General features: G+C 37.1%; 2 protein-coding genes across 6 annotated transcripts in view; both read right to left on the bottom strand.

The window, feature by feature from the left end:
- slco5a1b (solute carrier organic anion transporter family member 5A1b) overlaps positions 1-1905 on the bottom strand; it is a 34470-nt gene extending 32565 nt beyond the window's left edge. For both annotated transcript variants that reach the window (XM_027020848.2, XM_027020849.2), the window contains exon 1: positions 1635-1905. In XM_027020848.2, the coding sequence (XP_026876649.2) occupies positions 1635-1722 (88 nt within the window). In that variant the 5' untranslated portion in view covers positions 1723-1905. The remainder of the gene's footprint in view (positions 1-1634) is intronic.
- Positions 1906-5254: 3349 nt separating this feature from the next.
- Positions 5255-24965, bottom strand: part of esyt2a (extended synaptotagmin-like protein 2a) — a 40191-nt gene continuing 20480 nt past the window's right edge. Inside the window, exons 9-24 of one of the 4 annotated variants that reach the window (XM_027020843.2) lie at positions 22407-22583; positions 21822-21904; positions 21415-21463; positions 20828-20917; positions 19479-19574; positions 19063-19164; positions 16676-16738; positions 15056-15130; positions 14198-14284; positions 13922-14071; positions 9088-9518; positions 8778-8876; positions 8087-8218; positions 6721-6826; positions 6446-6495; positions 5255-6316 (exon numbers count right to left, since the gene is read on the bottom strand). In XM_027020843.2, coding sequence (XP_026876644.2) covers positions 6271-6316; positions 6446-6495; positions 6721-6826; positions 8087-8218; positions 8778-8876; positions 9088-9518; positions 13922-14071; positions 14198-14284; positions 15056-15130; positions 16676-16738; positions 19063-19164; positions 19479-19574; positions 20828-20917; positions 21415-21463; positions 21822-21904; positions 22407-22583 — 1836 coding nt within the window. In that variant the 3' untranslated portion in view covers positions 5255-6270. The remainder of the gene's footprint in view (positions 6317-6445; positions 6496-6720; positions 6827-8086; positions 8219-8777; positions 8877-9087; positions 9519-13921; positions 14072-14197; positions 14285-15055; positions 15131-16675; positions 16739-19062; positions 19165-19478; positions 19575-20827; positions 20918-21414; positions 21464-21821; positions 21905-22406; positions 22584-24965) is intronic. The other 3 variants (XM_027020844.2, XM_027020845.2, XM_027020846.2) reach the window with 3 other exon arrangements.

Genomic DNA, 24965 nt, shown 5'->3' with positions numbered 1-24965 from the left:
CAATGATCAGTTAAGGCTTTCAGAATAGAGAATCTTTTTGAACAATGCACAAATATAAACAGATTCTGAGAGATGGATACAGGTAATGAGACAGACCAGGATCTACTAAAACAAAATCTGATTATAATAGCAAAAAAATCAATGTAACACAATATAAATTTTAATTAATTCATTATTTTAAAAAAGCCTAAAGAGCATGATATCTCTTGAAATTGTACAGCATTCCAATTGCCCCAACATCAGATTAGCAAGCACAGAGAAAGTAGCTACAAGGTAGACATGGAAACAAACACAGCCTTTAGTTCACTGTATCAGAATCCATAAAATAATAGCATTAATAAAATTGTTTGAATATAATACGTCAGTAATTGTTTAAATGTAGGCCATCGCTGCAGAGTTATTGATCAAATGCTTTGATGGTTTTAATTAAAGGGCTAACACTCATAACAATATGAAGGTCAAACGAGACTGAATGCCAGTCCTACATGCTGTCATGAGCCATCACTATGAATTAAAGATGCTAAGACCTGTTGCTATGGTTACAGCTACCCCCTGATTGACAAGGTAACCTTTACAAGAGCTGGGTTAATGAATCTCTTTCTCTCCTTTGTTTCTTCCTGTCTCTCTCCTTTTCTCTCTTACTCTTAAACACACACGAATGTACACATATGTGCGCGCGCGCGCACACACACACACACACACACACACACACACACACACACACACTCCTGTATTCTTGGATATCTATGTTCACCAAAAGTGGGTTTTTGATATAGTAAGACTATCACCCCACATTCTCTATCTTAGATTAAATAAATCCACATGAAAGCTTTGTATTTTGTAAAAACATATAAAAGATATTACAGATGAGAAATGTATATCCTATTTCTCAGAAGTTACTGATGTCATTCCACTGCATTCATACTGCTGCACACAATATACCATTTTAAATGCGCTGCCCACCTCTTTGGCACCGTTTGTGATACGCTTCTCTAAAAGATAGATTTGATATCGTTGAGCGTCCTAGTGTAGGCCTGTAGTCGTGGCTTTCCACTTTGATTACTGCTCGTGCCCCCTACCCGTTATGTAACGACGGAGAAGCGTATAAAGCGCAACACGGCAATACCCTGCAATTCTAGCGAAACACAGACCATCCTACATTAAACTCTGCCGATTATACATGCGATTGACTGTGTTTTCGGGAAGCACTCTGCAGTAGACTGAGTGGTGGATTCGGTTCCGCTATCTATGTCTGTCTATGATTTAGAGACATTTAGGATAACAGAATAATCCATCTGTCAATAAAGCAGTTCCAATCGTGTCCCGTAAAGCCTGCCAGGACAGCCGACTCATACGGCGCTACCTATATTAGTTACAGCATAAATAAGCAAAACAAGGTTAACAGTAAAGAAAAACGCTTAAGGGTATATCAGTAAAATATACTGGTTGCTGACATCTTTTTTTTCACCCATTGGCGATAAAAGAAGATAATGAAACTAGGGGCCCGCGTGTTATTGGCGTTCGGCAAATACTGGATGTGAGCTAATATTGACACGACTCCGACAGAGGCTGCATTGCTTGCTCCAGGTCTTTACTTCATGCCATATACGCTGCATAGTGGCAAAAACACCTACCGAATTTCCCATCCGCTGTAACGGTAAGACCGATTTGGAGCGTAAGGAGAGACAGGAGCAGATACCGGGAATCCATTCCTACTTTCATAGATCCATGACAAGCACGCGTTAATAATCCATTTCAGTGATTTTTCAGTTTGTCGAGATATTGACAGTGTAAGAGATGGTGCAAAGACAGCTGACGCTGGAAGAGAAAGCGGGAGGAGGAGAGAAAGATGAGACGTAAAGTGTGCGCAGAAACCTGTCAGCTGTCCCTGCAGTCGGCGCGATGCTCAAATGACCACCTAGCACCCAGAGCGCGGCCCGCCTGCTTCCTTTTGACGTCAGTCACTTACGCGCGCGCGCTCTCTTACTAAGATAACAATAACATGGAGGAGGCCAACAGGACGAACCGAAACGGATCCGGTAAATGACAACTGACCTCCACAAGTCTGCCTCAGGGACCAGATGCTAGGAGGCCCTTTTCGTTTTATATTAGAAAACCTAAAAGATCCAATCAGAAATGTTATTGGAAACATACTGTAGGTGCTTCTGGAATTTCTGTTCATCGACACGACATTAATACTCATCGATGTACTGCAGTTACACCGCATACAGAAGTAATCGTCTAGTAAACTGAATACGTTATATAATAAACTCTAGATTATTATTGTACTAGAGCAATAATGATTACAGGACCGTTTAAAAAAAACTGGTGATATAATTTCTAGTCACATTCATAATATCTCTGAGGTTTTAGTTTTGGTATGACGAGTATATCGATTCCATTTATTTTGGGCAACATAACATGATGGGAGTTTAGCAGCCTGCTGCCGACGTTCTTTATTATGCTGCCAATACCTAATAATATTAATGAAAGAATTCAGAGTGACCACAAACAGTGTTTTTTCCACTAGTCAACAAAATCCATCATGCCTCTAGAACTTTCCTGAGAAAGCATGGAAAGACTTTGTCATTAACAACTCTGGATATTGGCCATGACTTCTGCCAGGGGATTTGATGTCTGACACGGCAATAACATATGGTTTACTTTTTATGCTCAACAAATCATTTGGTAACCATGCATGGCCTGTACATAAGGCACTGACATCCTAGAAAATGTCACTGCTTTCTAGAAATGTTTTACAATAGAGAGTGGGCAGGGTCATATGTAAATCTCTAATGGATGGGCATAGTACATTTTTACATCTTATTCTGTGTATAAGTACAATATTCAATACAATAAACATAATATTAGAATAATTGCCTATTTCAGTAAGGTTTTGCTGTTGTCTGATTGAGTCACCAAAATGGAGCAGTCTGTAAGTAATTGGACAGTGTCAAGGTTTGTCCTTTTAGACTTTTTGTAATTTTAGTTTGTCTTTATGCCAGCTCAAAGGATCTGAAATGTAACAGTGACGTGTAGACTGAGGTACAGCCTAATTCAAGGGTAATTATACAAGTTAAAATATGTTTAATTTGGAATTTCAGATATATACAGTTATGTGCAAAATAATATCAGTCCATAATCACTAATGTATTTAAATTTTGGCAGAAAAAGATAATACAACATGGGGAAAAAATTCATGACTAGGTGTAGCCGAGTAATGGTCAACCAACAGAATCAACAGTCATGACATGCACGCTGCTAATTGGGTGTAATTGACTCATTTAATGTAAAGCAGAAATAAAGGTTATACAACTATTAGTTCAGTAATCAACAGAAAAGCTAAATCTGTAAACAACTTTCAGTTTATAATATAAATATTTGAGTTTGACACTGCTATTTTTTTGAACAGCCAATTATTCTTTTTTCTTCGTTTTCAGTTTTAAAAAATGATATTTCGTTCATGTTTTCATTTGGAATTGAATGTTCAGTGCTCCCGGTGTCTTTGTGTATATGGAAATAAATGCGATTATGAGGATTGAGCTTTTTCTCAGTTGTTTTCAACACACTTCTTTTATTTTTGCACATAACTGTACATATACAGTCCTGTCATAGGCAAGTGAACAAATTCACATAATAATTAACAAAATTGTAATTCCTCTACAATCTACCAGGTATGGTATGCAGTCATTTTAATTTTTCATTGTATTGTTTGTACCAGAGGCTTTTTGTCTCAGGCACAGTGTGGTTCAGCCTGGGCCAAAATATTCTACTTTTTGGCTCTGAAAACCCCCATAGTTGCTTTAATAGTTTAGGGTTATTGTTGTGCTTAAATTAATCCAATTCCACAGGCAGCCATATATGCTCATGGTAATGTTTCTTAGATGACATGGTATTGTGTGTATAGTGAGTAGTTGTTTTTCTCCACACTTTCCTCTTTCAATCAGTCTAATACAAATCTCCCTGAAAAGACCTATTTTTTAAAAACAAAATGTAGCCTGCCCTTTGTGTTGAGATAAAATGTTCTGTGTTAAATTGATGTATTTTTCTCCTTATGGAAGCCTTTGGCATATCTATGCCTACAGAGTGTACAGTTTTTCTTCATGATTAAAATAGTTCTTCAATTTTAGTCATCAGGAGCAACAATAAGTACCAAGGAGACAATAAAATTGCACAAAACAAAATTGCTGTGGATCTCAGGATGAAGTCAAAATGAAAGCTGACATTCTTCAGTTTCATCTCAAACTCACAATTCGATTTCTGCCAACTGGAAAATGGCATCATAAGTACAATTTTTAAAAATCTGATATTATTAGTTATATTTTTAATCAATCAGAATCAATAAATGCTCAGAAATGTTTATTTGTCCTTCACATTTTTCTGTGCAGTACATTATAAACTGCCTTCCAAACAAATAACTTACTTTGAAGCAGAGCAATTAATTTTTATGAATTTGATGATTACATTTGAATGACTAACTTCCATCTAAAGGCTTTTATTCTATCAGGTGGCATCAGGTGCAAGAAAAAATGGAGAAAGGAATAGAGAAATCTCAGAAGTGGCTTTACAGATGTTACACAATTAATACTATGTTAATTTTTACCATTAATATGTTAACTCTTAGAATGTGTGACATTACAAAACCAGTCACTAACGGATGTTCACAAAGGTGGATAAAGAGCTCATGTTAATTTGATGTGGTTTTTCAATTGTATGTTTTTAATGAAAAAACAGGCATGTTAAAATTGTGGAGAGACAGCGAGGTAGAATCAGATACTACTTGTAATATGCATATAGCACAGCATCTTCTTTACTGAAAAGACCATAGGTAAAGACCACCATATACACACACCCACACAAAGCCCAATGCACATGACTGCTGTCTGCATTTTGTGACAAGTACACTACATGTGATTTTATACTATGCAGGTAGTTGTTAGCCCCACAGTATCAGATTTCTGACTACAGTATAAGTCTTGAGATTAATCCTACTTACATTGTAAGATTTTGAGTAATTTTCTAACTGTGTTGCAGGAAGGGGTCATTTGATGCGTTAAACCACCAATCACCAACCATTACCAGTTGATCATGATTCACATCAGGTAAGAAGCACAAAATTATGATGTGCTGAGATTATATAAATCTGTAGATGCCCTTGGTGAAGGAAGTGCAATCAGATGGTCACTGGCTAGTTAAGAACTTAATTTCAAATGCTTTATCAGGAGACAATGAAACTCAGATGTAGGTCATAGCATGACTGGTATGGTTCAGTGCTTTTTATTTAATTATGTGGCTGCCGCATACAAAATAATCTAACATCATTCAATGCTGACAGTAGTTTTCTTTTGCTTGTTGCAATAATTTATTGGCTTTACAAGCTCATCTGATACACCTAACCAGAGTAAGGCACAGGCACAGGCACAGGCACAGGCACACACACACACACACACACACACACACACACACACACACACACACACACACACACACACACACACACACACACTTTGCACAAGCAAGCTTGCCCCACAGGAGTATTTCAATAGCACTTTGTTCTAATCTCAATCTATGTAATTATTCTAATAATCAAACTTCTTATTTATAAAGACAAAAACAAAATGGAAAATAGCAGACAGCCACCCTAAGTGGAGAGTAGAACCCACACATCTAGGAGACAAGAGGGGAGGAAGAGTAGGCTTTGATGTTTATATACATTTCATTAAATATCTTGCATGTGAACAGTACATTGCATGTTCCTAGTGTGTGTTTGGAATGATACATGGATGTACAACACTAAGGATAATATGTCTGCTTAACATGATTAGTATTTTGTTATATTGTAGATATAGAGGACCATGAGTAACATGATATTGGTGAAAAGGAACACACCATCTGTCAGAAAGGTATATGTATGGATAAAACATGTATTTCTTCTTGCAGACAGACAGCTGTGACTGTTGGCATTTCTCTGCCATTTTAGATGTGCATTTGGTTTATTTTAATATATTTATTTTCAAAATTTATTTCAACAAACATTCTTATATTATTCACTCTCAGACACAAATACACATACTTTTTTTGTATTGCACAGATAATAACCTCAGATAATCTGAAGATATCCTTTGTCTGTAATTCAGCATCATAAAAATATGTTCATAAAAACAGTGTGTGTATGTGTATATTATATAATATATATATCAGCTAAAAACAATTCTATAAGGTAGTCCATGTGCAGAGAGTCCATGGAGGCTGGATGTGTGAGTCTTCTGATTAAACAAAAGAGGGTTTCGTTACTCCATCCTCACTCAGTTCATACCTGCCATGACACACCAACATGGTTACATACTGACTGCAACTAACCAACCAAACTCATGATAATGTCTCATGGTCAACTATGTCTTAAAAATAAATAATAAATAAATAAGCAAATAAATAAATGTCTCACCACTGGGTAACACTCTTTGATATGTCCACTGATGACAAATCCACCAACACCTGACACACAAATAATGGAAATAAAACTAGATAGGTTTGTACAGTCTTACGTACATAGATCATGGCTGCTTGCTAATAAATCATAATAATCTGGAGTGAATGACAAGATTACAAAATTATAAGAACATGAAGTATTTAAACAAAATCAAAAGCTATAATTGTTATGGCTTTGCCCTTTCTGTTTTCTACTTTTCACTCACTCTCCTGCTATCACTCTCTCCCCACCTTGCCCAGAAGACCTTTGTGCTTGGACAAAATTCCTCCTCCGTTCTTCACTGCTATGTCCAGAGTCCTCTTATGCAACTCTACCAGTGACACGCTGAACTCAAATCTACACACACACACGCACGCACACATGCACGCACACACAAAATCTGTACATATGAGATACTCTAAAAGTCTCTCAACATTAATAAATGCACAGAGATAATTCAAAAAAAAAAAAAAGAAACTAGTGAGAAAGAGAAAAAAATAAGTAGTGCACAGTTTCATAATAGTTTTCAGCTGGCCCTCATCAACTTCTCTTTAACTGACAGAAATGCCCATCACCTATATAACATTACTTGTGGGACAGGGAAGAAGGGTGTAGTGGAGAGCAGATCTTAATCTGAAAATCATTTGCTTTTGGTACAATGTGCCAAGTCAAAAGAGTGCCCTTAGTGATTTATTTGCTGTTTCCTTTGACCCATTACTGACCCTACAAATCTCATAGCTAAGTAAAAGTAGCTAATGCTTGTTTTAACTAGCTAATGCTAAAACTAGCTAATGCTAACATAAGTTAGATAGCAACATTTACTAGATTTGCATACTAGCTAGCCAGCAGAGTAACATATTTAAAGATGATGCATCAGATGGCATGTAAAGATCAAGTAGTTAAATACATACAACTCAATTCAAACATGAAATCGTTACGTTATCTCCATCTTCACTACTCTAAAGGGTCAGCTAACAAACTTCACTTCAAGTTATTAAAGATCAACTCCAGTAATATATGCTATAGTAATATATGCCATCATTCAAATTATCATCTGATGTGTGGATGTGGTCTATGTACTGTGTTTTAATGCATGAGAGTTTATATGCATAATTCATGAAATGGGTGGGATCCTACAAATCTTGGAGAATGCCCACACATACAAAAATGATGACAGCAGAATTGATAGGCATGTGGGAGTTTCTCTGCTCTGCTTCTTATTTGATATGTGATTTGTGATGCTGTGCACCATAAGCGGACTGTAATCTGGTGAGCCCTGTATATAGCATTTCCATTGAAACCAATTTGATGGACAGACAATTAGGGTGGTTCTGGAAGAATATTTTTGGGAGTCTACTAAGCTTTGGGCAGAACAAAAAGGACTTAGTGCAGCATGATGTAAGCACAGGAAAATGGCCATCAAAAGCAATTAATTAGACCCTTTTAAATCAGTTTTTCATCTAACAGAATATCATTACACTTTATAGATGATATTTGATACTGGCTTTCATATTTAAGATACTGTATTCATGTATTCCTTCAAGTCAAAAAGAAGTCCAGGACAAAAACAATACTGAACCAGCAGAGAGTGGGTGAGAGAGAAGCATAGGCACTCACGTTTGGTCATAGACCGGGTTGAGGGTTTTCTTCACTGTGCTAGTTTTTCTACGCCCAGAACGCCGCTTGTCAGGGAGCAGATATAGACGCACGTATGGGTCAGAGCCACTGTCTGAAAATGCTATCAGATTCCTATGGAAAGACATGTAGGTCATATATACACCTGTGGCAAAGACAGGGGGCAGCAATCCCAAATGGCACCTTTGCCACAACACCCTCATATACAACAAGCCGTGCATCGGAACAGGCAACATTTCATAGAGTTTGGTTGGATCCCTAATCAAACATACCTGTCTCTAAAATTCATGTTTTTCATAAGATTTGATTTATTGTGCACATGGGTTACTTGCAGTGTGCCTACGTGATCGTATGTTACCTGCAGCATATCTGTGTGCATTACCTAGAGCGTGCCTGTGTGAGCATGCATTATCTGCAACATCTGTGTGCACGTGTTGCCTACAGCGTGTCTGTGTGAGCGTGTTTTACCAGCAACATGTTTGTGTGTATCTGTGTTACTTGAAGTGCATCTCTGACTGCGTTACCCACAGCTATGAACTACTACTCTCATTTTGATTCGTTGGGAGCTCTTTCTGCCTGTGTGAGGTATTGTTGTGATCCACTTCTATGAATTTGTTCTCTTTGGAGTTCTGTGTGGATGTGTAGATTGTTAGGTGGAGTTTTGGGAGTCTACCTGCAGCTGTGAACTACCACTATGAGTTTGTTCCGCTGGAGACTATGTCGGACTGTCAACTGAACCTCACCCAAGGGATAATAACTGGTAGAGGAACCACTGTGGACACAAACACACAAACAATTTTGGAATACTACTACATTTTGTGTTAATTTTTCAAATAAAACAAAAGGCAGCACAAACCTTTGAATATAGTAGAATGATAAGAATCATCATCATCATCATCATTAATAAAAAGAGACAAAATAATAGCAGGACAAACACTAAACCCTAAGGAACCTCACAGAGTCATAAATGTGTGAATCTTTACTTGTGCAGCTCTTGCAACCTGTGCTGTAGCTCCTGGGCAGCGTAAGGATTAGAGATGTCTGAGGCGATGCTGGGCGTTGGCTCTTTGCTATTGAGGTGCAACTGAGAACCTGATATTGCCAAGTTAGATGAGCTCCTTCCAATGTGTGCTAGACAGACAGGTGAGTCCTCCACTTGTGTGCTGTTCAACTTTGGTTCCAGTAATGGTGTGCGTTCAGGGATGGGCTGGGCAGGCTCTGGAATAGAGCTGGGAAGCTGGGAAGGAGGCTTAGGGCTGACAGCAGAATTCGAGGGTTTGGGGGTGTTCTTGGAATTTGACGTTTTTTGGGGGAGGTTGGAATTTGATGCATTTGGAATGGCGTTGGCTGCCTGATTGCGAACCTGCAGTGAGGACAGGTGGTCTGACGCCAATGACTTCTCTAAACTAAGAACCTGAAACACACACAAACAGACATAACATGAGCTACCAAAACATTAAGTTACTGATTAATAATGGCTTTCAATTAATCCTAAACGACATATAATAGGATACCGTGCATGTTACAAACAAAAAATATTTAATAAACAACAAAAAACTATAACATGCTGAATCCAAAATCAAGTTTTACATATCAAGTGTGGACAGGCCTAGTATAATTGCTTCTTATTTATTGGTCACACAAACAAAACACACATACGTTTTGGCACATGGCTTTCTTCAGCGTGCTCAAATGGCAATCATCACCAGGCCACTAAATAGTCCTAATAGCAAGACCACAACCACTTCAAATGTTATCAAAACCAATTAAACTACAGAATGAATGCACCATAAAATGTTCCAGGCCTCTCTATGTAGGAGGCATTTTTCAGCCCACCACCCCTATTTCTAGACCCAGCTTCACTAAATGTTTAAACCAAAGACCTCATCTTTATTTCTAATAGCATATTTGTGTTCACAAACTTTTGATTTTAACTGCCATTTTGACATGCCCACAAAGCCACACAGACATACCAAGAAATATACCTTAAAAGGTGGATGAGCTTGTTATTCTACTCCAATTTTTTTATTGGTTTGAGGATGTGAGTAGTTATTTACTGTGAACATACAATTACAAACAATGCTATTATGACATTTAAAGTTACTTTCTGAAATCTTAAAAGGAAAATACTTTTTGTGCAATGTATGTCATCACTATACCCCCTAATCTGGAAACGTTGACATACTGTCTACCCATTAAAAGTCTCATGATTATTACAAATGCAGCACATGCTTAAAAAGTTGGTAACCCATGGTAATGTTTCAGTGAGGTAGGAGGGTAATCTGTGTTTTACTGCAAAAAGCTCTGATGATGTAACAAAGCACTTTTCATCTCTCTTCGATAAATCTGCATACATCTGCTCCGAAAACATCAAGAAAGGCTATGGATTTAGAATTAAATGTCAAAGCACAATTAACAGATTGCAAGAGAATGTTAAGATATTCATGAAAGAGAAATCTTCATCTTATCCACACAAATATCTTGAAAAGAAGTACCACTTTTAAACAAATCCTTGGTATGAAAATTAACAAATTAAGACAGATATACAGTTAGAGACTGAGGATGATTCAAATTCTTTTCAATTTTTGGTGAGGTGTAAATGACTTTCCTGACTGGATTGGGCTGATATATATTCATTCTCTTCAATGACAATCTATCAAGGCCTTTTTTATGCTAATTCTATCTCGCCACTAAAACAAAACTTTGGAGTCGAATAGCAGTAAAAATATTAACTGGCATCACTCAGTCATGTATCAATTTCTTGAACATATATCGATTTGTCTTGAATCACCATAGAAACCCCTTTGTTGGCCAGTTTAAGCTGGATACTGAACAATACTGGAAAGGCATATGGGAGAAAGAGGCATCACACAACAACCAGTGGCAAACAAACAGCTGGAAATAGCAACCTCCCTGAACTATCACGCTAGCAGATATCCAAGAAATGGTCAGCTCCAGGTCCTGACACAGTCCATGCCTACTGGATGAAGAAGTTGACTGCACTCCATGAGCACCTGGCAGCGCAAATGAAACAGCTGCTAACGGATGGAACCCACCCTTAATGTTTAACTGTAGGCCGGACAGTCCTGATCCTGAAGGATCCCTAAAAAAGGCTTGTTCTATCCAACTACCAGCATCATTGCAGCTGAGTAGGCACATGGCTAAATACATGAGCGAGGCCCAGAAAGGCAATGGCAAGAACACCAGAGGGGCCCAGTAAATTAAAGTCACTTGAGATTGTAAGACCAGACAGACCAACCTGTGCACCACCTGGATTGACTGATCAAGAAAAGAATGGGGCTGTGGAAGATGACCCTAGAGGACACCTTCAAGCCAATAGTTCGAGTCACCATGAAGTGCAGGATTTACCAAGGAGATGCCCTGTCCACGCTGCTGTTCTGCAGCGGCCTTAAGCCCCTTAGTGTTATCACCAAAAGTGGCTACAGATACCAGCTATGGAATGGAGCAACGATTAGCCATCTCCTGTACATGGATGACATCAAGCTGTGTGCCAGAAGTGAATGAGACATTGATTCACTAAGCAATCTCAGCAAGATATACAGCAATGACATCAGAATGCCAATGAGACTGCGTAAATGTAGTCATATGGTTACAAGGAGAGGGAAGGTATCTAGAACAGAGGGGATCACACTACAAAAGGTAATACAACAAATGTTGAGGGCAGCTACAACTACCTTGGAATCCTACAGGCATATGCAAACCATGAGAAACAAAATCCAGGCTGTCAACATCTATGCTATGCCAGTCATCAGATACCCCGCAAGCATAATTAGCTGGATAGAAGCCACTGACATCTTTAGAAAGAAACTCCTCAAAATGTACATAGGGTTTCATCCCAAATCCAGCACTCTGAGACTGTACACTAAGCAGAAAGAGGGGAGCCAAGGACTAGTGAGCATCAGAGCCACTATCCTCAGGACAAAACATCCAAGATTCAAGAATACACCAGGATAATGGCCCCAAGTGACAAAGTGCTTAGTAAGTACCTCAGACAGCAGAAACCCTAGAAGGCTTAGTGGCTGGCATAGTATACAGAAACATCTATGCCAAGTACGGGCTGGAAGTTCCATGGCCTAAGTGAGAAATACCCCCAAAGGTGGTGGAAAACGACCATGTTAAGATCCTGTGGGACTTCCAGATACAGACATCTTGTAATGACTAACCAACCGGACATAGTAGTGGTGAATAAACAGCAGAAGAGGGCCGTAGTGATAGATGTGGCAATCTCGAGTGATTGCAACATCAGAAACAACATCAGAAACCCGAAAAGCTTGAGAAATACTAAGGGCTGAAAGAACAGCTAGAAAAGATGTGGAAGCAACTGTGGTTTCTGTGGTAATCGGAGCACTAGGGGCTGTGACCTCAAACTGGGAGAATGGCTCCAGCAGATCCCAGGAACAACATCTGAGCTCTGTCCAGAAGAGTGCAGTCCTGGGAACAGCTAAGATATTATGCAGGACTTTCAAGGAGCTTGAAGGAAAAAAGACAACCCGGAGGGTGAGTGGGGATTACACAACCTTCTTCAGTGCGCTAGTGACATTATCCTCACTAGACCACTAAAGAGTGTTTTAATTGTTTTCTTAATGATTGATTTGTTTATCTTTAATTTCTAAAAATTGAATCTATTTGTTTTTTGTTGGTGTCTGTTTATTTTAACTGGTTTTAATGATGTTTTAAGTGGGTGTAGTCTTGCAATTAACACTTAATGAAGAATTAGTGGCCTGGTAACGATTGTCATCAGCACACTGAAGAAGGCTGTGCTCCCAAATGCACGATTTGTCTGTAAGACCAATAAATAAGCATTTATATGGATACTGTCTATATTTCTACAAATCCTTCCAATTTACATTTACGGCATTTAGCAGGTGCTCTTATTCGGAATGTCTTAGTTGTCTACTCAAAATGTCTTTAGCTAGCACACATGTTGGGACCAAAATTATGCTTAACTAAGACACTGCCATAACCAAGTGCCAGTATGTAAACCAAAAATCAGAGTTAAAATACATTACAATGCTGTAGAATATAGCAAAATTCAAGAGCCGTTACTAAGACAGTTGCATTTATTTTCCTTCTTTTAGTAAAATTTTGATGATGGGCTTATTTTTACTACTAGTATAGAGAACAAATGCATTTTTAAATGAATAAACAAACAGATTTCATAAGAAGATCCATTGTAAAAAAGAATTCACTCCCCTCCAAATCTTAAAGGGGGCATGCGCTGCCTCCCCCTAGCATGTGCCTATGTTTGCCACGAACAATTCACTAGCAACCTGACCCTATCCTGTTCATCATTGTGCTGTTTCTGACCAAAGTAACACTGTTTATCAGATCTTATGGACAATTCTTAACACAACATTAATGCGTGATGAGGTAATGGCATGGCTGAGTGTGTTTAGTTGGTCCAAGTCTCACAGTTGTCAGTGTTGCTGCTTAGTTGAAAGTCACACATTACCCAAAAATATCAGAAAGTGTTCAGTGATGGCCCTTCATAGGATACCTCACAAATCTGTGCATAGACACACACAAGCTAGACTGAGTATACGCTGGTGGTTTTTAATAAAGTGTCTGCTAAGTATACATTATTACACAGTAAACTGGAGTTACAGGTTGGAAGTAGACTGACTAAATGATTTATGACTCATGAATATCATTTAGGACATCCTCTGTAACATCTCTGTCTCCCTTACATTTTTATGGCGTTTTTAATAATGTGGCTAATGCGTTATTGTGTCTATGCATCTGTGCTTTTGCAAGTATGTATTTTTTTTTGCTTGCTTTTTGTGTTTGTGTATGTACCTTTAGTACCAACTTCATTTTGAGTGTAGCGCTGGGTCCTGCACTCTTTAACGGGAATCTCTGACTGAGGCTCATATTCTCAGCCTCCAGCAGTTCGGTCAGAGGGACAGTCAGAGTTCCCAGTGAGCACTCGTGTTTCTCATCTTTTACCTACAGAAACCAGCAAGCAGACAAATGCACATGTACTATACATGCATCAGTTATTTATTTAGAGCTTTGTGTTTGTTTGTGTTTGTGTGTGTGTGTGTGTACGCATGTTGGTATTTGTGCTGTTACCTCCACTTCCAGTTCCTGAGTTTTTGGGTTATGTACATGAAACACAAAGGTCTCCTCCCAGACAGGTTCATTGGTTTTATAGCGTATCTATGAAGAGGGTGGGGATGGGGGTGGTTAGACTGCATCTTAAACTCAAAATCAAATTCAATATAGCATGTTATAATGGAAACATCTGACAAAAAATGATTCAGGAGATTATTAATAGTAATAAATCCTGAATGACACCATGAAAAAAAAATATTCAAACATGGTAGCATGTATGCACAGCTATTAGTAACTTGGGTTTAAAAATTAATTAGTAGTAATTATCTTTTCTTCAAGGAAGAGTTAGTCAGAGCTATTTATTACATGTTTCACTATTTATAGCTTTAAATCAGGGAAATCTTAAAACTGTGCAGAGCAGTAAGTCCCTAGGACTGCAGTTGAACACCCTGGATTTATTTCATGAGCATGTTGAATTTAGATGCAAACATCTCTGGTTGTGTCCTAAAGCTTGTCATCTATAATTTAGCCATGCTGTATATAGATAATTAATGTTCTTAAAAAGCACTTAACCATTTCCTAAAAGTAATTATAGTATAAGCAAAATTTTATAACCACATTTCAATGAAGGTACAGAAATGAAAAGTGCACTTTTAAAGTCATTAGCATTTCTTTATGAAGATAATAGTTGCACAGATTTTGCACAGCAAAATCCACAGAGTTAAAGTTAAAAGGTGCAAAGTTCATTTGCGTTCAGTAGAACAACCCCTGAAGGTTTGGCTATGCACTGAGCAGATAATCACATGGATGAAAAAGAAGTAACAAAATCAGAATACTGACCAACATTACATTAGCATCATGTGAAGGTCTACATACCTTGCTCTCAGCTGTCTTGGAGCCAACTCTAAACTGGACCAAAGGACTGGGGTCACTGCTGACCTTTTTTGCAGACTAGAGAGAAACAGGCAGCAACTATACATACTCAAAATTATCAGGTTGCCAAACCATACATCTTAAGCATCAAATACTATTTCTTTAAGATTCATACAGATTAGTTTGAAGAACAGGAAAACTTCACAAATATTTGATAGATTGAAACATTTTTTTGTATAAAGGATTCATAATATTTAAATAAAAATCAATCAATCAATCAATCAATCATAGTTATTACTTGCTATCTTAGCATTATCTAATCTAACACTTTGTCCTTTAGGAGATATGGATTAATTTGTAGTCACTTGGTGGGAGCTGACAGTAATATGGGTATATATGCTTTTTAAGGAATATTGCTGGAGATACAGAAAAAGAACTCACATAACCAGTGCACTCTTTTAAAAGGACTAAACCCAGGCAGCAATGAAGCTCATTCAGAAGTGATTTGATAGTGATCTGTGGGCAAGCCCTAACCATGTCTATCTTGGATCTGAATTGCTTTAAATTAAACAATTTACAAGCGTAATCAGCATTAGATTAGATTTATTTTTCCAAACGATTTCACAAACCAGTGTCCACACATCCATTTTTTGTGCCTTATGTATCTGTCATGTACATAATTCTGTAAGTGGCAAAATCAATATGTAATTGGTATTGTGTACATGATGAATACATCAGAAATTTCATATCAGAAAGTGGGATTTAAATCTGAACCTATGATAGATTTTTAGGTTAGTCCTAGACATCATTTTCAGAATATGTTTCATTTGTTTCTCCCTCACTTGCATGCACACAGACTTAGTTAGGCTGAGATTAGTCAAATCAGGCATATATGAAAAGAAAAGAAAACAAAAAAGAAAAAATAACCAGATAAAACCTGGGTCTCATACAGGGCTTGATGTTTCAATTCTTAAAACGGCAATGAAAAATAGAACATTTACCGTGTTCTGCAGTATATTTATGTATAAATATAAAGAAAATCACTGTTGTGTGAAAACTAGTTCGGAGGAAATTTTGATTTTATGCACAAAACTAGTCATAATGGTTTTTCCTTTTTAAAATATTAGTTTTAATACATTCACTTAGTAGTGTTTGTAGCACATTAACATCCCTTACTGAATCTTAGCCTTCCTTTAAAACACCCCAAAGTAACTAGTCACATTATATTCAATTTATTTATATAACAACCTCCGCACTTCACATTCTCTGCATTTATATTTGTAACTTTATACCTTAGGTGTTGTGTCTTATTCATGTCCAGAATTGTTCGGTCATAGTAAAAATGTCCACCATGGAACATTGTAACAACTTCAATAATGGTTGACAACCAATGCCTCAACAGCGATTCTGTCAACCTTTATTTGTTTTAAAGGTTAAAATTATGGTAATTTGTAAAAAAAACTTTTTGATCACAGCATCTTTACACAAGGTCTCAGTTGTAATATAGAGAAAAACAAACTTTTACTTTAATACATTTTGCTAAGTGTATAGGGTCAAGGTTTAATGCCTTGGGGATATGGTGCTTTGGATACATTCCCATATCACTAAGTAGAGTGCCATTACCTTTAGTGCTTTATCAATTGAGGACTCCTTCAGACCTGCATGGTTGAATTCTAATGGATTGCGCTTTTTACCAAGGAAGAAGAGGATAACCCCATACACATGTGTATGCACACACGCGCACGCACACACACACACACACACACACACACACACAGAAGGGTAATTAGTAAAGAGCATGCAAGAAGAAGTTAATCATGAATCATGATCCCAGAAACAAACAAAAAACCCACCAAAGTCAACACCCTGGAACAGAGACAGTAAAAACATAAAATGTATGAAAGAGACATTAATCAAATGAACAACCAGACAACTTCAACACCCTCCTCCCCCCAAAAATAATACAGAAAAAGGAAAGGAGACACAGTTAAAGTAATAGCATGACCCAAAGTTAAATTTCCATAATTTTGAATTATTTATTAGCGCATAAAACACAATAAATTGAACTATAGACCAAATAACTTTATAGGTAATTCTGTATTCTGAGATCATTTTTTAATTTCATTTTAAACATGTTGGGATACATTTACATAATGGCTGGGCCACTATTGTTTTTTTATTTATTGTTGGTGTGCAGCCATGTGCCCCTGATGCAAAACTACAGGACCAAGTCATGTTTTTAAAAATTACACCCAACTTGTAAAAAATCATGAGAATTTGACTGCTAGTAGAAATTCTTATGTCTTTTGCAGAAGTTATACTATTTACAGAGTTGAAAACATCCACCAACATAAAAGACTGATTATTGGTATTTCAAATATCATTTTATGAAGGAGAAGGGGTGTTTTTGATTAGAGATCGTTGGAGATATAGGAAAAGGAATTTCAAATTGAGACTGAATGACAAAAGCACAGAGAGATGAATGAGGAAAAAAGGACAGAGACGAAGAAAAAGCAATCCATAATAGGGTTCTTAATCACACACCACTTTAGCATGATGTGCAAGATGTAACCGTATTTATAATCTTGCATAAACATTTTATGTAAAACAAGACAATGAGTTTATGTTTAGAGATTACATTAGTCCTGTTTAACCAGAATTATACAAAATGACTCAGCATTTACAATCAAGTCCAAGATTACATTTTAAATATCCAGAAACAAAAGTGTTGTATAAAACTGAAAATCTGGTTTCAACTTGCACTCGGACATCAAGGAAATTCCAATAAAATGGAGATAGTTACACATTAAAGGTGTAACTTCTACATTGATATACAAAAAATTTACAGACCTTATAAAAAAATGTAACATTTTTTTTTTTTTTTCATATTTGTAAAACTGTAAATAGCACTGGGTATTAAAACATGCCTCAAATATTTATTTCAAGTAATCCTGTTTTTAATTTCTTCTAGGTGAAAAGGAAATAAAATATGGGAAGCATGACTCATCATTTATTTTAATTGCATGCGCCTACTTTCCAAGTCCAAAGTTTTCCAAGTCCAAGTCCTTTTTTCCAAAGTTTTAGCAAAAACATGCACAAGTCCACTAAGACTGGCTTTTGTGCCAGTGTGCAAAAAACATCAAAGCAGTGTCATAACACTGTACTGGTACATTAAACAATGTGCAATGTCTGTACACATCACTGGACTGAAATAACAATAAATCTGATTTTTCAAATTCTAGATGTCTCCACTACTCGACTGGGGATATTACTGTGAATCAAAACCACTAATTTTGTAATCAGAATCACAATACTTAACTGTGTTCAGAAACTCTGAAAAGTATGACTGTCTTAACTTATTCTGTAAATATTCAACAACTAGATATTAAAAAATATATTCAAACTGTTTCTGCTACTCTTTGACAATTTTACATACCTTATAGTAATCTAGGGATTTTCAGTACAGTTATGACCACAAACTAACTATTATTTACTTTGTATTCCACTTCACTTATTCCATATTCCACTTTCAGGCAATATTCTACTATCTGGCTCAAGTGAGCCTGGAAAAAACATAACACGAGGACTTGTGCTGCATAAACACAAGCATGCTGTACTAACATTACTGCTATACCAACAAGGAAATGTACTAAGACTTACAGGAAATATTGGTCCTTAAACAAAGTCTTTCTGCTCTGGGATTCAAACTAAACTTGCATTCAAAGTAAAACAAACTTTATGGCTAGATTTCAAAGCAAAAAGGTTTACCTTTTCAGCATATTTAGACTGACCTAGATGCAGTAAACGTTACCAATACACAGATAAAATACAATACAGAAAACAAATGAAAGGGTTACAGAAAGCTCGGCTGATATAAGGAGCCATGCAGTAGAGTAATGCCAAACAAACAAAGACACTGAAAAGAACACCAGCATGAACAAATAAAATAATCATGCTCAAGAGCAGAAAGAATAAAGAAGTGACGTGCACAAGCAGAGCTGAAGACTCACAAACAGAGTTCGGTAGAGTGTTGCAGTGTTCTCGCAGAACACGAGTCCAGCAGAGCGGCGCTCCTTCAGACAACCGCTGCCCAAGTCACCCTCAAACACACTCTTCACCAAGGGAAATGGCCAGAGAGCAGTGAAGGTTTCAGCAAAGACAAAAAAGCATCCAGGAGGAGTGGGAAGTAAGTAGAGAGAAGGGGAAAAACTACTGGAAATGGGTAGCAAGAATACAGAGCCGGGCACATATGAGAAGCATAAAAGCAAAAGAGTGGGTTGGCACTAGAATAGTCCAAAAATGCTTCTGTTGGACCAAAAAGAAAATGAAACCGCAAGAAATAGAAAGAGGAACCATGGCCATCCACATGTACAGATATACATGTGGATCTGATCATTTGCAAACATATGTTTATACCAGTACTTACAGGCAGGTTCTTGGCAGAGTCTAGGTTTACAAGCAGTAGGGCTGAGGAGAGTCCATCATTAGCTTGCCCTCTGTCTGCCCTAATATTGCACAACACCTGCATCACACACACACACACACACACACACACACACACACACACACACACACACACACACACACACACACACACACACACACACACACACACACACACACACACACACACACACACACACAAACAGCTTAAACATCTCACATATGTACCTCCATAATACAATTAATGCACATATACCTTAGCAGGCATAAAATCTTGAGGAATGAAAACAACCCACTGTTGGCAGGTCTGAAGGCATCCTGAATCTTAAACTCTTCACTAGGCAGAATTCTAATGAGTTTAATGTGAAAATGAAACATTCCAGCACACAAGCAATTAAACTATAAGGAAGAAATTAACATGCTGTTCAGTCAAGCAAAAGTTTTATTACTGAGAAAAAGGCATGAGCAAAATCTTTATGGGCATTTTGTTTTTCCTTGAGTATTTAGAATATTTATCGAATTCAGAAACCAACTACAAAATGGAATACAGAAAACATCCATTCTACTACAGCAGAATGGTTTTTGCTTGTTTGCTAAGTGCTGCTGCTACAGACTAACTAGTTTGTTTCAGACAACTTTCTTTGTTTTACAGTTTCAAATATCTTTTGAAAGACACAGATTGCTATCTATATTCTTTTTGTCCCGTATATTTTAAATAGCAACTATGGATTGGCTTAAAAATAACCATAAACAGCTGCTGTGTTGTGTTTAAATTAGGAGCAACACCCACACCATTCCAAAAAAACCTTCCTCGAATCTACATGATTCACATGAATGACCTATTTAAAACTCAAAATGGTGAATTCTTATGTATGCTTAGATCATTACCTGTAATACATGTGAGTTCATGAATGTACAGTGAGGTCCAAAAAGCTAAGTCTTTTTGAACTGTTTTTTTTATTTATTTATATATTTTTTTTAACTCTTTGCTGCTAGGGTACTTTTTCAGCATTTAGGAGAATAAAATGACCTCAAACTACTTCACTAAGCTTCTTTGTTACTGTAAAAATCTGATGAAAAATGTCTCACTAGGAGTCATTTTACAAACAGAGTATTGATGAGTTAATTTCATAGGTCATAGTAACTGAGATTATATAGCTCAAAATGGTAATGTAAGTATTTTCAATAAGTAAATGTGACCTGTCCGAATATTAGTGTTTTTGATTTTTTTTAAAAAAAGGTTTGCACTCACACTTTCACACTAAGTGCTTGTATGCATGCATCTATACATTGTTGTGCATTACCGTGGGTATCTGTGTGATTGTGAGATACCTGGTCAATTTTATCAGGTGTAGAAAGAAGAGTTAGCCACTCCATCTTCAGGTGCAGTTTCCCAGATGTCACCTCATCCAGTACAAACCACTATATACATAAATACACATATACACAAACTAAATAATTGAATAGCATTTGGTTACTAAGATTTGCTAAGAATATAGAAACAATTTATAACACCTGAACATAAATATAAAGATGAATATGTATATGAATAATTTTCCTATTAGAGAACTTCTCATCAGCTACTTATTTAGGTGATGCATGAAAAATCCTGGGATTCATACAGGACTGCTGCTGCAATCACAACCAAGGATGAGTTGTGTGCAATAATCCAATATTTTCAATTAAATTTGCTGAGAAATTTTGCACAATATTCCTACTAGTTAGTTTCCTCACAAATGTTTTTGACCATTTAACTCAACAGTCAGATAGTGAAAATCTGTATAAAATTAATTGTTTTATCTTGGTGGAAGTAAAATAGTAGTAATAATAAAACAAATACTAACCCCTCCCAAAAATTCATAAATTAAAAGAGTAAAAGGTAAAATAATAATAATAAAGAAATAACACAAAAATATCACCTCATCAACTTTCTGCTCTTTCTGCATTTCCTTCAGATCAATGACAAGCCTATAGGAATAAAGACCTAATTTTAATACTGGTACAGTTTCTCAATGTTGAGCATTGCGACATGACTCTCAAAAACATTCTCAGGTGTTTTTGCTTGTGTCAAAGGCCTTTTGGATATGTTTTACTATTTGTTATGTAATGCAAAAGTTTTCTCCTTTCTTGGACAGTTTAGGCTCAATAAATGAGCCTACTCCAAGTCCTATTTAAAGTAAATAAATTAAATCAGTAAATAATTTATTATAGAACTATACTTTCTATTGAATGTTTAAATATACTTACATTAGCTGAATATCTATATTATAATTGAACAAACTGTACATTTTGTCTGGCCCTTTAAATACTAGCAAAGAAATACTACCTGCCCAGGAAGTCATCTTCATCAGGGTCTTCATCATATAGCTCAATTTGCAGATTTTGCTCTGGCTGATCATACACCAGACCCTGAGACACACACACACCCACCCACACACACACACACACACCCACCCACCCACATCCAGACAGACATGCACACAGAAACGCACACACAGCATGTAAAACTGGGTGTTCAATATGACATGAGAAAAGTTTTTTTAAAAATATATATCATTTTAATTTCTATTCTTCACTTATATCTGAATGATTAACAGAATTAGACTGCAATCCACTTTACTAACCTAGTGTGCTGTATTGATTAGAAATTACAATCAATCAGCTATCATGTAACAAATCTATCCAAATTCATCGAGGCTCATAAAGCTCATACATTAGATTTCATTTGGTATTTTAATGATCCATAATTTCCTCAAAGCACTGTAATGTTATGCTCAATTTTGCTGTTAGTGAAAAAATTCAAAGTAATCCTTGCTCTGCCATCTTACCATACTTGGGCCACAATGCCTTTTAATCTCATGACTTTCAGTTCATGGCATACATTATATAAAAATTACTTGATAAATCGAACCTCAAACACTTCATTCCATTTGGGGTTCAGGCAATCCTTGATGACTTTGCTGTGGAAGAGCTGATTGCCGATCTTAATGACTCCATATGGATCAGACTTTCCTTTGATCAGACCGCCCAGATATGTGTCCTTAGCTATAAGGTCTTGAGCCTCCAGGAAATGCACTCTCAAAACACCCTGCAAATACACCACAAACATACACGCATGCACACACACACACACACACACACACACACACACACACACACACACACACACACACACACACACACACACACACACACGCATGCATGCGCACACACACAAAACAAGAAGTGTCATTCATTTAACTGAGTTTAAATTGGTGTATAAAAACAAAATAGAACAATTCTGAATGGAATCCACAAGCATGGTAAGAGTAGTCACAGATAAATAGAAAATGTTAAACTCTGGTACATGGAGAACAAATGACCAGTTATGAATGAATCAGGTCTGTATGTCTATTGTAGGCCATACCCTTGCCTGGTACCTTGATCTTACAAGGGGCTACTGATCAGAGTAGAGGTTTGCTGCCAAACAGAACACTTATGAAATGCACTTCAAAGACACATGTACTTAATAAAGAAGCCAATTAAGTGTAGATGCAAGGTAGTGTCTGATGAGTTTTTACATTGTGATGTTAAAATTTGTATTAGGTACACCTGTTCTTAATTAGGTACACTTTATTAGCCACACCTGCTCAACTGTTTGTTTACACAAATATCTAGTCAACCAATCACATGGCAGCATGTAGACATGGTCAAAATGACTTGTTCAAATCAAGCATTGGAATGGGGAATAAAGATGATCTCAATGACTTTGAATGTGACATAGTTGTTGGTGCTAGATAGGCTGAGTATTTAAGAAAATGCTATCTACTGGGATTTTCACACACAACCAACTCTAGAGTTTACAGAAATGGTCAGAGGTATGCAGAAGAGCATCTCTGAATGCACAAGACATTGAATCTTAACGCAGATAGGCTACAGCAGCAGTACAGTTGTGGCCAAAAGCTGAGACACACAAATTTTGGTTTTTCCAAAGTTTACTGTTTTTTTTTTTTTTTTTTTTAAATTATTATGTTGTCAGATGACAAATTCACAAATACATCCAGTTTAAGCAAAGACTTATTTACAGTGTTGACCCTTCTTTTTTAAGACTTCTGCAATTTGCCTTGGCATGCTGGATGTCAACTTCTGGGCAAAATCTTAACCGGCCATGGACCCAAAATTTCAATGTTTTGTTCACAGAGTCACTTGTTATCACTTTTAGCTTGTGACATGATTTTTCCAGCAGGATGGAGTAGCATTGTTCATTACCAAATTGTTCCTTGATCGTTGGGGGAAATTGTTCTTGGAGGATGTTTTGATACCATTCCTTATTCATAGAAGTGCTTCTTTGCTGTCCTTCTTAACATCAAGCCATCCTCCAAAAGCCTTCCCCTCACTGTGCCTTCTGCCATTGCTGAGCAAACTCTGCACTGGTGGTGATCCAAGGTGCTATCTTACAAGCAGCAATGTCCTTGCCTGTGAAGCCCTTTTGATGCAATGCAATGATGACTGCACATCTTTCCTTTGAGGTAACCATGGTTAACAGAAGAAAACTTCAAGCACTACCACCCTTTTAAAGCAACCAGTCTGCTCTTCTAATCAGCATGACAGAGTGATATCAGCTGCCTTGTCTTCATTAATACTTTTTCCTGAGCTAACGAGAAGATCACTGAAATGATATTGGCAGGGCTGATATGCAGTGGCTAGAGTGCAGTATTTTTTGTGATTAAGTTAATTTTCCTGGCAAGGAATGACTTTGCAATTAATTGCAGTTTCTCTGATCACTCTTCACAATCTAGGGTTAATGCAAATTGCCACCACAAAAACTGAAGCAGTAAACAATGTAGAAAAACAAAATTTGTGCTAGTGTCAAAACTTTTGGCCATGACAGTAGATCTGTTCTTAGTTTACTGGGTGCCACTCCTATCAGCTAAGAACAGGCAAGTGAGGCCAAAATGTACATGGGCTCATCAAAATTGGACAACAGAAAATTGCATGGTCTGATAATTCTTGATTTATTCTACAACACTTGGATGATGGGGTCAGAATTTAGTGTAAACAACATGAAAACATGGATCCACCCTGCCTTGTATCAGCGGTTTAGGTTGCTGTTGGTAGTGTGGAGAATAGTTCCTTGGCTCCAGGTTGGCCCATTTTTAGCATCATTTAAACCTCTCAGTTTACCTGAGTATTGTTGCTGACCATGTCCATCCCCTGACTGGGTCCACAGTGACCAGTGCACCCATCTTCTGATGCCTACTTCCAGCAGGATAATGTGTTAAATCACAAATCTAAAATGACCTCAATCTGGTTTCTTGAACATAACAATGAGTTCACTGTACTCAGTGGCATCCACAGTCAGCAGATCTCAATCCAATAAAGCAGCTTTGGGATGTCATGGAACAGATTATTTGCATCATGGATGTGCAACTGTGTGATGCAATCATGTCAATATGGTCCAAAATCTCTGAGGAATGTTTCTATGCTACAA

The sequence above is a fragment of the Electrophorus electricus genome, chromosome 7 (genome assembly GCF_013358815.1).
Source record: "Electrophorus electricus isolate fEleEle1 chromosome 7, fEleEle1.pri, whole genome shotgun sequence".
NCBI lineage: Eukaryota > Metazoa > Chordata > Actinopteri > Gymnotiformes > Gymnotidae > Electrophorus > Electrophorus electricus.
Note: the sequence above shows the minus strand (reverse complement) of the source record. Positions and strands in the feature narration are given on the sequence as shown.